The 16848-nt window shown below is 29.5% G+C and overlaps 1 protein-coding gene across 2 annotated transcripts in view; it reads right to left on the reverse strand.

The window, feature by feature from the left end:
• The window catches only part of LOC129976749 (alpha-tocopherol transfer protein-like), a 46624-nt gene extending 34600 nt beyond the window's left edge, over positions 1–12024 (reverse strand). Inside the window, exon 1 of one of the 2 annotated variants that reach the window (XM_056090479.1) lies at positions 11882–12024. In XM_056090479.1, the coding sequence (XP_055946454.1) occupies positions 11882–11889 (8 nt within the window). In that variant the 5' untranslated portion in view covers positions 11890–12024. The remainder of the gene's footprint in view (positions 1–11881) is intronic. The other variant, XM_056090480.1, reaches the window with a different exon arrangement.
• Positions 12025–16848: the final 4824 nt, after the last annotated feature.

A 16848-nucleotide genomic window follows, 5' to 3' on the forward strand; every position in this document is an offset into this window, starting at 1 on the left:
TTCCTGTTCTGTTCGGGTGACAGAGATAAAATGCCTGTTTCAGGTCCTGTAATGACCGTCCATGTTTTTACAAGTTGTTCATTATAACTGCAAATATTTCCTCGTATTTCATTTTTTTCCTCGTAATAAATTGTGTTTGAATTAGACTTTTCATTTGTCGGACGCAATCTTTGGAGACTGTTATTTGTCATCATTCCGCTCTAATGTCAAACGGCTGATTCTAAATATTTTAGAGTCCCTAGCCGTTATATATATCTCTCTTTAACAAACACATTATTTATTCCAAGATTGCATCCCTTTATTATCTAAAGAAATCGAATTGCCGTTCTTACTTATGTTGATTTGCATATGTAAAACAGGTAGAATTTTAACCATAATTACATATTAGAGTATTTACACAGCCCTCTTTATTTTAACTCTACAGGACATCGAGCGGACATTTGGTACACGTTTTTATTTCTATTTATAAGTTTCACATGACTCTTCCCAAAAGTAACAATATCCTTTTTAAATGTCTTTTGATAAAAATTTGTAGGAAAAAGAACCTATATACGGTAATTGCAGTACTAGAATTAGATTTAAACAGGAAATTTCTAAAAATACCAAGATGGCTTATGCATAATTAGCTCTATTATTCAAAATACTATGAAATTTTTTCTTTGCGTTGTAAAAAATATGTTGGTAAAAAGCAGCTTTTATTTTTATTGTAGAATTTTCATAATGTGACTTGTATCATTGAGATATTGTTTAATCCATAATGTAAACATTTGGCACATTGATTTTTTTTTTAATTTCACGAAAAAAAGGCTTACAAATTTTTTAAATAATTTTTCTAAATTATGTGCAGTTATTCAAAATACATTTTTTTTTTTGTAAAATAAGTCATGCATTCTAATGGTAACTTTATATCTGATTTATAACATTATTCAGTTAAATAAATACACCGGAATTATTCATTTTTCATAAAAGTATTCCAATTAAAATTTTTAAACAGTTTTGAATAAAAAATATCTCAGTATTCTATAGAAATATCTATAAATTAAAAATATACCTCTTTGGCATTAAATTGTGTTTAAAATCAATTAAATATTTTTAAAATTGAGCAACATGATCACATTTTCAAAATTTTCTCTTTCGATTGAAATGAATGAATATTCAATTAATCAATAATAATATCATTTTTATAGACTTATATGAATCCAAACTAATCCATATTTCTGTAAAAACTGGCTCGCAATATTAGCATTATTCTGGAATGCTAAACAAGAGGTTTGAGAACAATTAATCGATACTTGAATAGTGAAACATTTGATTTAAAACAAAAATAAGGATTTTATAAGATTTTGAATTATTTCACACACACACACTATTTACACAGCTGTTATTGTTAATAATTATGAACATATAAACTTATTGTTCGAAACATATTTTTAACTTATTCGTTCGAAAAATCATGAGTTAATAAAATAATGAGTGAAAGCAGATTCTTACATTTTTTTTCAATCTTGCAAAAATCAAATTAAATATACGAATGTTCATTTTGATAAAAAATATTTAAGTTAATTATGCGCTATTTCCTTTATTTTTTATTCTCGTTGAGTTCTTCCAACACGTTTTGATAGAAATTTTTTTTGTTCCATAATCATAATGTTTTGGAAAAAACACACACTTTCGAATTTGCTTGTATGTTTTTTTCCTCTGTTAATGCGAAGATTAACGTTTGTAACATACGTAATTAACGTAAACTGAACACTTGAATTTTAAAATATAATTCAAGAATAAGGATTTTATAAAATTTTGATTTTGCATTATATTTTATTAACACACTTGTTCTTGCGAATAATTATGAACATACACTGCGTAAAAAAAGTAGAAGGACACTTGATTTTGTAACAATAACCGAAAAATATTTTATTTTTACTAAAAATTTTTATTAGAAACATATAACAAATATTTCAAAAATACAGTTTTAACATCAGAATTATAATGTTCAAACATAAAATATTAATGGCAACAAAAATAGTTTCTCTTTTTTGAAACTTTGTAAAAAAAGTAGAAGGACAGCATTATAATGAATGAAAAAATAGGGACTTTAATAAGGAATGGTCTTCCCATTGGCCTTTATAATTTCAAATATTCTGTTTGGAAGTGAATTGTATAGAGTTTGAATTTCAGTTTAACAAAAATTGTCCCACGAGTCATTTAATGCTTCTCGAAGCTGAGTTTGCGAATCAAATTGCCTTCCATCAGCATAAACTCGACGAACCAGCATTGTCCAGATGTTTTCCACTATATTAAGGTCAGGACTTTTGGCTGGCCATGGTAAATATCCTAATATATTTGTTAGGAACAATTTTTGACTGCAGTCGCGGTGTGAATGGAAGCTCCGTCTTGCTGAAACTTCCACTCTCCCCCCCCCCCCCGCCATGTCAGAGGCATAAGGAAGAAGCTCGGAATTCAGCACTTGAATGTAGTCTGTATGTTTTTGCCTACCATTTAAGAAAACCAGACTCCAACAGCCAACCAAACCATTAAACTCCCTCCTCCCATTTGACGTGTTGAATAGTATTCGCCTTCAGTCCCCAGACAACGCCAGTAGTGCTGATATCCTTCTGGATCGTCTAAGTTAAATTTCTTTTCATCGGAAAATATCACAGAAGTCCATTCTGTAGTCCAGGACATGTGCTCCTTAGCCCACGCTAAACGGTTATCAATGTGAGCTTGTTTCCACTTAGGATGATGTTTCCGTTTTTTGAAAATGAATTTTTTAGATCTTTTAATATAATTGTAAACTGTTTTTTTCGTCACATGATTAAGTCCTGCTTGGTTTCTTGCCTTTGAAACACTTCCTTTGTTCTTCTTCAGCACACGAGCAAGTTTTCTTTCATCACGTGGTCTTAACTTCTTCGGTCTACCAGTCTTCTTTTTATTTCCATTTTTATAAGAATTTCTGATAAAGTTTGAAACTGTATTGAGGCTCACCTGCAACAATCGAGCAATCTCTCTGACACCTTTACCATCATTTTGATATGCGGAAATTTGCCCTTTTTGCAAATCGTTCAAATGTATTCCTTTAGGCATTTCTGAGAACGGAGAAACAACGTAACTTTTAAACAAATTAGATTTTTTTGATAGAAAAGGATAAACAAAGTACAAAATCACTATTTAAATAAAGAACAACTCACTAAATTAAATATATTAGCAAGTGTCCTTCTACTTTTTTTTTTAAGTAATGGGAAATTATATATACTAATTTTTTTAATAATATTAGTGGTAGATGTTTAATTTTTGCCTAAAATGAAAACAAGGATCATTAAACTAAATCTGCATAAATATCTGGTAGTTAGGAGAAAATAAGAGATATTAATTGGTAAAAAGACACTGTCCTTCTACTTTTTTTACGCAGTGTATAAACTTATTTGCCCATTTTAAAAATCAAGAGTCAATAAAATAACGAATGAAAACATATTCCTACATTTTTTAAATCATGTAAAAATCAAATTAAATATACGAATGTTCATCTTCATAATTAATCTTCAAGTTTATTTTGCCATATTAAAAAAAAAAAATTCTTGTTGAGTTCTTCCAACAAGTTTTGATAGAAACTTATGGTTTATATGACATGGATAGCATTTTTTTTTATCATTCATTTCCTAACTCATAATGTCTTGGAAAAATCATACATTTTCAAATTTGGTTTTGAATTTTTTTCTCTGTTGAAACGAATGAACTGAACATTTGCATTTTAAAACACAATTTATAAATTCGAATCTCCGATTAGATAAATCCATTTAAAAGAAAGAAACGAGTAAACAAATGATGTACTACTCTTTTTTTAGAATTGATATCTGAATAAAATAGATAACATTTTTCGAACTTCGTTCCTAGCTTTTATTTTTCATATTTTGTTTCCATTGACTGTGAAGGTTATTGCGTGATAGTTAAGTTATGTAACATCACGTTCCGCATGATTTTCTTTACTTGCAAACAAACCAGGCGCTTTATATTCACGAGCAGAATACGAAATACTAGTTTGACTAAGGAAATGGATGTTATTTGTTGAGACGCTATTTCATAAAGTTTTTATTTGTGAAATTTGCAAGGCCAAAATATACTTAAAGTGTAAGAATAAATAAATAAAGGAAGATGCGTGATCAAGAGATTTGATGAGACGTATTGATGATGAACGCTCATCTATGTTTTTATCCTTAGTGAGAAAGATATGATTTTTCTATATTCAGTCTGCGAATACGGTAAACCAAAAATGATGCGATCTAAATAATTGAAAGAAACAAAAATATAAACGATATCAGCAAGAAACTTCTACAAGAATCATTTGTTAGAATTCAAGTTTGTAAATCTGTCGATACTATATATGATACCAATGAAGCTGGGAAATACATTACAGAGATATGAAAATATTCGAATTCTCTAAAATACCTACACACTTACATAAGATGCTTACATATTTCAAATTTGGTAACTATACATCATTGTGATGAGCGCCTTCACATTTTCTGTCATCTCATCTAAAATGTAAAAGTTTAGCTAATCCAATAACTTTATTATAGAATCAAAAGGCACCTATAAAAAAATAAGCATAGATAGTTGTATCATTCAGATTTACATTTTATGTTTAATGTTGAAAGGATTTTGTACCTTAATACTGTGAATTATTCAATAATTTTTTTAATTTAACAAATAAAACAGTGCAATGCTACATAAAGGAAATCTTCAATATTAAGGAATGATAATGTATTTATAATAATAATAAAGGAAAGTACAGAGTTTTTCAAAAACGGAAGAACTTTAAAATTCTTTCACTATTCTTTCTTCTAAAGTCAGAGCTTATTAAAAGATACAAAAAATTGGAACAAAATAATTTTGAGACAGGTCTTTAAACAATAATATGATTAACAAAAACTGAAACCTCTCACTTTATGTCTGTGTTTTGTGTTGTTTATTGACACGAAAGCCATTTTTGGTTATGCTGCGCCAAACAAATTGTTGAATCGGTACATAATAAAAGTAGTCTCACTAAAATATAAAACAAACTAGAGATAAAAGCGCATAAAATTTGAATACACAAAAATAAAATTTGAAAGTTTAAAAGCTTCAGTTCATGAAAACGAGATTATGATACAACTGAAGAAAATGCAAGAACATAAAAGCTACATGAATGCTGAAAATGAAGAGTAAAAAAAAGGATAAAAATACTAAAAGCAATTATAAAACTGAATAATTTTCAAAAAATTAAAACTATTAATGTGGTATTTCTCACCCATCAAGTCCTGCAGAATTGTGACGTTGAATGAAAAAAGCGAATACGAAAGGAATCAAAATTACTGCATTCAGCTAAAATGTGATTCACACTAAAATTCACCCGACATTTTAAATGCATTGGTACTATTTCGCCAAAAATGAGATTTGCGTGTAGCGATTATGACCTTTACGGAGGAGAGTCAATTTGACGCCAATTACACGTATAGGGAAATTAGGCTACAATCAAATAGCAAGTTTGATTGAATGTATTTCGTTTTGGATCTGCAGATCCCACGCTGGTTGCCAAGTAAAAATAAAATGTATTTAGCCTTGGACTTCTTAACATTGCAATAAAGTAATACTGTGAGATAAAGAATATCCGTTGCTGATTTTGCCACTGAGTCTGCCATTTCATTTTCAGAAATGCTAACACGACTCGGCACCCATCAAAAAATTATGTCAAAACAACAATTTTGTAATAAGAGGAAAGTGATCAAACTTTCCAAGAGATGCATGCAACGCAATGCGATGCATGTGATAGCCAGAATGTGTTTCCAAAGTACTCATGCTATGGAAATAAATAATAAAATGACATTGAACAGAAAGCGAAATTTTCTTAAGACCGCAGAAAATTACCACCAACTCAACCGAAAACTCAGAGCGATAGTTGTGTAGGCGATAGCTCATCATACAAAATGGAGTTTAAATAGAACAATTAACATAAACATCTGATTTCGAGTCATCTGCAAAAATTAGTGTGAAAAAAAGAATACTGAAGGTGGTGATGATGAAAAGGCTGTTTGAAAGTAACAGACGAGTTGAAGATTTATCGAATCCCAATAAAGAATTTAGAAAAGAAGCATGCGGGATATTTCAAGGGGAGAGGGAGAAGGAATAAAAAAACAGGAGATTTAATGGTAACATTAGGAAGGTCGGAGTTATGAATGAAATTTTTGACTCTCTCCCCAAAAGGAAGAGTATGAGAGAGATAGGGAACCATAAATTCTTTGAAGACTAATTGGTATAATTATATGATGCCTAAGATGATTTGGGGTGGACTTAGCAGGAAACTAAAATAAGGTTGACAATTTCTTGCGTCGTAAATAAAGTAGCAGCTAGTGACAAATAAAATATAGGCTCTCAATTGGAAAAGGGCGAAAAGCCCCAGAGCAGATCCTGAGAGCCGTGTGGTGGATGACATCAAGATGTTGCAAAACAGAAGAAGGGCTGACTTAGACACCATGCAACCATAATCCATAAATGAAAGAATGACCATTAATCGATACGGAGAAAGGAGATTCGATCGGAACCCCAAGATGTTTTAGAAAGTACTTTCAAAATATTTAAGTTTCTTTCACACCTCTTCCATAGCTGTAGCAAAGTGAGTTTAAGATCGAAGATAACTCCCCAAAAATAGAATTTCAGACGCAGCTGGAATTGGCGTGCTTTGTATGTGGATAACATGATCTAAATGCATATTTCTCTTCCGGCAGAAGAGAAGCATCGACTCTTCTCAAAAGAGATAGTGTGGACACTGTTACTGAAATTTAATCGTTCATTAATTCTTTCGCAACGGGAATGTCATATATGTATCACCAGCGAACGTCTCTCACCCGAGCGTACCACCCGTGCATTTCTGGAAATCGAACTCAGGGGACTGTGATGCATATGTGCATATTTAACTGGAACAATTTTTAATCGACACTAGATGGCTCCCTGTGTCCACTGCTTTTGAAATAAATACAGTTTTCGTACCCTGATCTTTAGTATGCTCACATTCAGCCTTTGGTATTTTACTCATCAGCTGTTGCGGGGGAGGGGGGTAAGAGTAATGTAAATAAACTGAGCTGGGTTGTGTAACTTTCCACTTGATAGTATTTCTGATCTCCCTCCGAATTCTATTTTTTTGTATTACTGTGTAACCGTAACTGGTCTTTTGGGGTTTTACCATCTGTTGCATTATTTTGTGTAGCTTTCGGACACATTTCGCGCACTTCTCTTTTTATTACGGAAAGCCCTGGTTTCGGTTTATTTTGGCAAAATAATAATAATAAATAAAAAAAATAACTGCAATTTGTCAAAGGGAGAATTTGCTCATAGTATGAATAAACTACTCATCCAAAAAAGTAGAAAAAATGACGAGGTTAGGACTTAAACTTTATTTTTTGTGATTTTTTTTCAAAGATAGGTTTAGCGACGCTAAACCCCCGGCATGTGGTATGATTACTTTCGCGTATGCTCCGACCCGTTTGTGCATTTAGGATAGATGTCTCTCGTCCTGAAAGGGTTAACTGCATTTCGCAATTATCGCTCTAATAAATTCTTATTGTTGCCTTGGCATGAGATCAACAGATCATCAACATACAGAGTTCTGTATCAGAATGCGATGTTTTTTTTCATTTGAATAACATTCTTAGTACAGTTGGGGCAAGAACAGTTTACAAAAGGTTTTTTCGAAGACCGGATGCGCAACTTACGCCGGGTGTAGGAGTCAAAGCATGAATCTTCTATCGTGCTTCGGAGTATGAGATTTTTTTTTTCCAATTATTGTAGTGACGATTTGTTTTTTTCAAATTTTTAGCGTGGACATAACGTGGAGAAAAAAATGAGGTCTCCTTTGCAGTTTACGCACTTTTCTGATGCGGAACACTTCTAGCTTTCATGCCATTTCTTAGCATGGCAGGCGCAAGTGAAAATCCTGTGGCAATTCTCTTTTTTGTATCCAAAACCCTGGAACTTGAAATATCTAATAGGGTTTTGGATATATGGCCTGTAAGGTAATATAACCTACATATATGAAATCTGACAATTTTGGAGACAAGAATGTGAGAGCAAGATGCTTGGTTTCGGGTATTTGTCCTTACCGTCGGGTGATAATTCGGCGGACTTGTGTAAACCTTCTAGTTTTTAAATTTCTTGAATCAAATCTAGAAGGAATTTTAATATTTTTTCCACAAGTAATGACGCCTATAGATACGTTTCATGATATGTGAGGGCTGATAATAATAGGAATTGTGACCAGATCCTTCACTTCTTGAATATTTGAGTGCTGACCTGTACAAGCCAGTCACCAGTCATATTATTAACAGAAGTTACTTTCTCATCTATTGTGGAGATGCACTAAGAAAGGAGAAACTGTATCGAAGGATTCAATTTTTTAAAGATAAACTTTTTATAACAAAAAAGTGATTAAAATTGTGTTCAAAATTGGGAGTACTATATACAATATGATGCCAACCGAAGAGACCATTTAGTTTCAAGCTCATATGATAAATAAAAATTATTCGTGTCCGGAGGCATTGCAAACCATGTAGCCAAACAAGATGTGATAGCCACCAGCTCCAGAAACTCGCCTGGTGGAACCTATACCATGCCACTCCTGGAGACAGTGTCACCCTTAACGCCAAGCCCGAGAAACGACTCCTTCAACCTATCCCTAAGAGACTAACCCCTCTAGTAGTAGCTACCGTCCGATTGATACATCGGGGACCACAGTGCACCACCAGTCTAATGGGTTGCCACGCACGGCCAAAAGGTGGGGTATTTGGCTATTCGTGAACAGCAAACAGAGCGCGGAGTTTGTCACGGATAGCTCCCTTGTTTGCCAACAAGAAAAGGAAGAAAAACAGTAGAAAGCAATAGATCGAGGAGAGGAGAATCTGGAATGCAGACCAGATCACCAAGATATCTCGCGGTGGTGAAGCCCGTCACATCTGTAGAAGATGTGCCTTTGAGGAGCCCTATACGTTAACAATGAGAGAAATTTCTAAGCAGGGATTTTCATAGAAATAATGAAAACGATTTACGATTATTTTACAACAATGAAATGAAATGTCGTACAATATAATTAAAATCAGACAAAGATTATTTTGTAATTGTATTGGAACTCGTTAAAAGGAAATTCCTTCCATTTCATCACAATGTGAATGATATTTTTAGAAGTTCGGCTAACGTAAAAAGTTTGCATTATTTTGATGTTGACTAAAACTTTGAAATAAAACCTTCCCTCCCACCGTCCAAAATATGTGTAATCCAAATTCTCTAACCTGATTCTCGATGTTTGAACTTCTAAAAGAGAAATTTGATTTACGTTAAAATTTTTTGTGCTAATAAGGATGCCGTAAATACAATATATATTTATAGGAAGAATTTAAAATTTGACTTATTCAATAACTTTCTTATAGAATGTAAACATGCTCGTAAAAAATAGAAAATAGAATCATTCATATAATTTCCAAATTCTCTAACCTGATTCTCGATGTTTGAACTTCTTAAAAGAGAAATTGCATTTACGTTAAAATTATTTGTGCTAATAATGATGCCGTAAATACAATATATATTTATAGGAAGAATTTAAAATTTGACTTATTCAATAACTTTCTTATAGAATATAAACATACTCATAAAAAATAGAAAACAGAATCATTCATATAATTTCCAAATTCTCTAACCTGATTCTCGATGTTTGAACTTCTTAAAAGAGAAATTGCATTTACGTTAAAATTATTTGTGCTAATAATGATGCTGTAAATACAATATATATTTATAGGAAGAATTTAAAATGTGACTAATTCAATAACTTTCTTATAGAATATAAACATACTCATAAAAAATAGAAAACAGAATCATTCATATAATTTCCAAATTCTCTAACCTGATTCTCGATGTTTGAACTTCTTAAAAGAGAAATTGCATTTACGTTAAAATTATTTGTGCTAATAATGATGCCGTAAATACAATATATATTTATAGGAAGAATTTAAAATTTGACTTATTCAATAACTTTCTTATAGAATGTAAACATACTCATAAAAAATAGAAAATAGAATCATTCATATAATTTCCAAATTCTCTAACCTGATTCTCGATGTTTGAACTTCTTAAAAGAAAAATTGCATTTACGTTAAAATTATTTGTGCTAATAATGATGCCGTAAATACAATATATATTTATAGGAAGATTTTAAAATTTGACTTATTCAATAACTTTCTTATAGAATATAAACATACTCATAAAAAATAGAAAACAGAATCATTCATATAATTTCCAAATTCTCTAACCTGATTCTCGATGTTTGAACTTCTTAAAAGAGAAATTGCATTTACGTTAAAATTATTTGTGCTAATAATGATGCTGTAAATACAATATATATTTATAGGAAGAATTTAAAATGTGACTAATTCAATAACTTTCTTATAGAATATAAACATACTCATAAAAAATAGAAAACAGAATCATTCATATAATTTCCAAATTCTCTAACCTGATTCTCGATGTTTGAACTTCTTAAAAGAGAAATTGCATTTACGTTAAAATTATTTGTGCTAATAATGATGCCGTAAATACAATATATATTTATAGGAAGAATTTAAAATTTGACTAATTCAATAACTTTCTTATAGAATATAAACATACTCATAAAAAATAGAAAACAGAATCATTCATATAATTTCCAAATTCTCTAACCTGATTTTCGATGTTTGAACTTCTTAAAAGAAAAATTGCATTTACGTTAAAATTATTTGTGCTAATAATGATGCCGTAAATACAATATATATTTATAGGAAGAATTTAAAATTTGACTTATTCAATAACTTTCTTATAGAATATAAACATACTCATAAAAAATAGAAAACAGAATCATTCATATAATTTCCAAATTCTCTAACCTGATTCTCGATGTTTGAACTTCTTAAAAGAGAAATTGCATTTACGTTAAAATTATTTGTGCTAATAATGATGCTGTAAATACAATATATATTTATAGGAAGAATTTAAAATGTGACTAATTCAATAACTTTCTTATAGAATATAAACATACTCATAAAAAATAGAAAACAGAATCATTCATATAATTTCCAAATTCTCTAACCTGATTCTCGATGTTTGAACTTCTTAAAAGAGAAATTGCATTTACGTTAAAATTATTTGTGCTAATAATGATGCCGTAAATACAATATATATTTATAGGAAGAATTTAAAATTTGACTTATTCAATAATTTTCTTATAGAATATAAACATGCTCGTAAAAAATAGAAAATAGAATCATTCAAGTAATACTGCTTAACACAGAACATATTTCATATTTTAGACTGAGGATTATTCAATAATATTTCTTTGATTCAGCAAAAATTCAATTGCGCTAAAAAACAATTTTTAAGTTAAAAGAGCAATAATATAATTTATAGATCCAGTTAGATTAAAGAAAAACAGTGCTTCAAATTTATGAACGCTAATTATTTTCTAGCTTTTAGCATTTTTTTTACATTTAGAAATATTGTTGTTATTTTCTTCGATGTAATTGGAAAAGTAATTCTACACAAGTGTAATGTAAATTCAATACAAAATGCAAATATCTACTGATAATAATTGATTTCCTGTTTAATAGTTTAATGGAGTAATAATTAAATACTTGCTACCTGTCATTATTGCACAAATGGAAATTGCACCCTTCCTTGCATTTTATCCGAATTCTATACTTCAGAAAAATAAATCTTTTATGTATATTCCATGATTAAATGGATAAACTACAGAAAATAAACTTCAAAAGATCTAAATAGTCATTGATCTATAGTAAATTTTAATTTTACAAGTTAGTATAAATTAAAATATATTTACGTTGCCATCCAGAAGTACTCCAATGTGTACTTATTTTCTGTAGAAGTCCATCAGAAGTACTCCAATGTGTACTTATTTTCTGTAGAAGTCCATCAGAAGTACTCCAATGTGTACTTATTTTCTGTAGAAGTCCATCAGAAGTACTCCAATGTGTACTTTTTTTCTGTAGAAGTCCATCAGAAGTACTCCAATGTGTACTTTTTTTCTGTAGAAGTCCATCAGAAGTACTCCAATGTGTACTTATTTTCTGTAGAAGTCCATCAGAAGTACTCCAATGTGTACTTATTTTCTGTAGAAGTCCATCAGAAGTACTCCAATGTGTACTTATTTTCTGTGAACCTCAGAACTGTTCGCCGCATCTAAAGAAACCGTTTAAAAATATCTTTTTCATAAGGAAAGTGGTTAAATATTAACCAACACATAATCAGTTTCCTCTCGAGTAGCTGTTGAAATCCCATTCAAGATAATGGGATTAGATAATGCTGATATGATAGATAATGCTGATGTGAGAAGAAAATAAATGGGCGCATTATAGACGACATTTGTGTAAAAAACAGTTTTAAGTAGAAAACACAGAATATGATAAGGTGAAATCAGTTAAGGTGAATCAGTTGATCAGGTGCTAATCAAAAGTAAATTTAGTTTTTATCACGAAAGAATAGAAACTGAAAAAATTTGAAAGGAGATATTCAAATGGTAAAGAAAATTTTACAGATAAGGACAATAATTGTTCTTTTGAAATGAATATGCCATTAAGATTTAAAAGAGAGAGATTTGATGAAACAATATCTGAATTCGAGATTCTCCGGAGGGTTTTCTATAGAAATGAATGTAATTTTTGTATTCTAAAATAAATTAATAACACTTGCTAGCATTGATTATGACTTTCCTGAATATATTGTTTATTCATTCCAATGATCTGCTGCTATACGCCTGAGGCTAAGCTTTTCCAAACAGTTCTGATCAGCTTGTTTCTTAAAAAAATTTTAATTTTACGAAATCAGGCCTATGGAATGATGTAGTTTTGTTTCTACTTCTCGCCAATAAGATTCCACATGCTTTTTTCTTTGAGGTGTGAGGTTTCATTTTGGAAGAAATCAGACTCTCTAAAATCCATCTAGGACCAACTATTCGCCTCCTACATCAATAGCATTCCTTTTGTATTGTCGATCCTCTTTGATGAAATACATCTTGTCACATGAAATAATATATATATATATATATATATATATATATATATATATATATATATATATATATATATATATATATTTCTAATTTTATTTGCATATTAAATCAAAATTTTTCTCACTTATTAGTTATATATGCAGTCTCCAAATTACTTAATGAATAGAAATAGAGAAATTCGTCCAATTGCCGTATTCAGTATAAGTCAAATTTTATTTCGTGATACTTCTCGAAAAACCAAATTTGGGAGACAGTCGTCCATATACGATAGCTCTAAGTATCCTGTACTTCTACAGGAAGTAAAAATTGGTGAAATTAGATAGTGATTCTGTCTTGGAAATTGATTTTTGTCTTTGACAATTATTTTAAATATACTAGTATGTTCGGACTTTAATCTTCTTTTGAAAAAATGACTATGTGTTTTTAAATTCTAATTTATTCCTGATTTTTTTATGAACCATATAATTTTATGGGCCATGGTAATGATCAAAATAGCGATAAGATTTAACCTACCATCATATTCGATTTACATGCGCCATATACGATATTTGTTGGCCATCTTGCTCAAATACGCTTATGAAATAATACAAATATAAAAATTACCTTTATTTCAATGGAATTATTACCGAATTAGCAATAAAATCCTATATTTCACACTCAGAAATCAGTTTACGCTTCGAAAGTGACTGTCAAGATCAGAAGAGACAATGTGAATGAAAACGACCATTAAGCAACACTGGATCATGTATCGCTTAGGAGTTGCGCACGCAACGCAACCCTTTCGTGTGAACGTACAAATAGATTTCTTCTATCCCCTTAATTGAATTATCATTTAGAATAAATTATTTTTCGATATACATTTAAGTACGACATATACAAGAAAATAAAATAAATAATTTAGTATATATTAAAAAATTATAGGAAATTTAAAAGTCTGTATGACAAGCTACTGAATCTCTTCCATGTGTAAAAGTATAATAAAAGCCTGTATGCTTCGAGAGGAACAAGTTATAAAAATCAGGTAGAAATACTTTATTATGCAAAAAACGTGAATAAGTTTTATTATTTTAAGTTATTTAATTAAGTTTTTTAATGAAGTTATTAATATTTTATTATTTTAATGCATTTCTTGTTTATGCATTTAAGGAATTTGAGTGAAATGCTACACATATTTTCTTTATTCTCTGACTCAGATGGAAGTAAAAAAAGATATTCCTAATTTTGTAGATGAACCTTTTTTCCAAAATTATCTCAATAATTTTTTTAAATATTTTAAATCAGTGTAAAGTTAAATGAATAGAAAAAAGTGTATATTTTTTTTCTGGTTAAACTTATTTACACATTATAGGACTTTTAATAAAATTATTAAAAATATTCTTTGAAACGACAAATTCTTTAGCTCTATCTGAAATTCTAATAGTTTTTTTAAAAAATATTATGAGGATTTGCATGTTATTTAATATGAACATACTTTACTTCATATGTACTTCAAAGCTAATCTGCATCTAAAGAAACTGATTTTAATTTTTTTTTCATAAGGAAAATGGTTAAAGTATTAACTAATTCAATATTACTTTCCTCTACAGTTGCAACTTAATGTCCGTCTCAATAGTTACTGCTGATGTGTAAAGAAAATAAATGAGCTCGTGACAGACAGCAGTTGTGTAATAAAATAAATAGAAATAAAAATTAAATAAATTTGAAAGTAAATAATCCCGTTTAAGTAAATTTTGCATATTGTTTTTTTTTTTCTAGAAATGGATATGTCATAAAGATTTAAATAAAGAGACATTTGAGAAATAATTTTTGAACTCTGCACTCGCAAACATATTTTCGTTAGAAATGAATGCAATTTTTATGCTCTAAAATAAATTAATAACACATGTTATATTGATTCAAGATTTATGATTCGTGATGATATTGTATTATTCATTTCAATGATTAACTAATTCAATATCTGAGACTAAATATTCTCAAAGATTTTTTTATCTCTTTTTTTTCTCAAAAATAAGTACATATGAAAATAACGTTATTTTTTTTTAATTCTAGCCAGTGAGTTTTAACATACTTTTTTCTTTCATGTGTGAAATCTTATTTCGAAAAAAAAAATCAGACGTTCTAACAATCATCTACTACCAACTGTTTGCTTACTATATTAATACTATTCATTTTGTACTATCTATCATCTTTGATGAAATTACATCTTGTCACAAGAAATAAAAGTAATATTTTAAATTATAAAATGGAAATTTTACAATAAACATAGAACATTCTGATTCTTTAGGTATGCCCACAGTCTCAAAGTAAATAGACAAATAGTATTAAAGATTTTCAACCTGTTGCTAAGTTTGGTGGGTGCCGAATTTTATTTTATGGTGTGCTACTCTGAAATCGGAAATGGAAGCAGGCGACCATAAATGATACTTCTAAGGGCTATGAACATGGAATAAACATTTGCGATGTCAGATAGTGAACACAACCTGGGAATTAAGTACTTGGTTTTGCCGATTATCTATACATAAAAAATTCAGAATCCATTCTTTATTTGCATTTTGAATATTTGAATGAGAATTAAAAAAATGAGTATTGAATATTTTACTTTTTTCAGCTATATCATTTGAACAAATCATTGCACAAATTTTTTTTCGCTGTCTTAAAATTTAAAAATGTATCTTTTCTGGACCAAAACTTTTATTATTGTACAACTATTTCTTAAATTAATTTTTCAATATTAGTTTTAACACATTCTATAATAGTGCCTCATTTTCCTTTAAAATATTACGTTACTTTCCACTCAAAGCACGCGCGTCTTTGTCGATAGTTACTTTCTTCTTATATTTTTTCTTTTGCTTTTGTTAAATAATTTTTTTTTAAATTTGTTACTTTATTACGTAATTTCTATTTATACGCTCGTGTAGTAATTTATGCTTGGTATGTGGTCATAATAACCACAATGTTAACTATCCGTATGTTTAATACTCCAGTCCTGTTAAGTAAATTTGAAATTTATTACAATCCTTTTTGTCCCTCTTACAACAAACAATGACATTGACCATATTATCTTGGGTTTTTTCTGAAATACCCATTTTTAGAAGAAACTGGATTGTGAATATATAACTTGAATCTAAAATAAACTTGATCTTGATCACTAATCAATATAATCGTCCAAAATTTTTATCTAGAAAATTATTTTCATACCTCTAAAATAAATTTGTTGATGCATACTAATTTTGAATTCTTTTCTTTTGACATGAAGAAAACAGCCTGTATTGCTAAAGAAAAACACCATTTATTAAGTACACAAGGAAATCAGAACTACTAAATATCAGAGACCAAAGAGCTTTCAGGTTGCCATTTCCTGACACAGAAAATCTAAAAATTTAATATCTTAAAAATGATATTTTGAAGCTGGAAACTCCAATTTTTCCATGGCCTCCATGACCAATGATAAGTAGCCATGGAATCGACAAATTAATAAATTCAAATATTTACAGGTACATGTCGAACATTGACAATAAAAATGTTTTTATCTAGATACTTTAGAATAATAATTATTTAGAACGTTGAGTTTTAAGCCTTTTTTTGAGTGGAATATAAAAATTTGTGCGAATTCAAATTATATATACTTTGCTTTTTCCTTAGTTATATATATGATAAATATAGACGCTGGCGAAGACGAAGGCACAGGTATAGCTGCTAATTTTAAATACACAAATCTAAACTGAGTTAATTCTTATTTTTTTTAAATATGATTTTTTTTTAGAATTTTAATGATTAAC

The sequence above is a fragment of the Argiope bruennichi genome, chromosome 7, assembly GCF_947563725.1.
Source record: "Argiope bruennichi chromosome 7, qqArgBrue1.1, whole genome shotgun sequence".
NCBI classification, from domain to species: domain Eukaryota; kingdom Metazoa; phylum Arthropoda; class Arachnida; order Araneae; family Araneidae; genus Argiope; species Argiope bruennichi.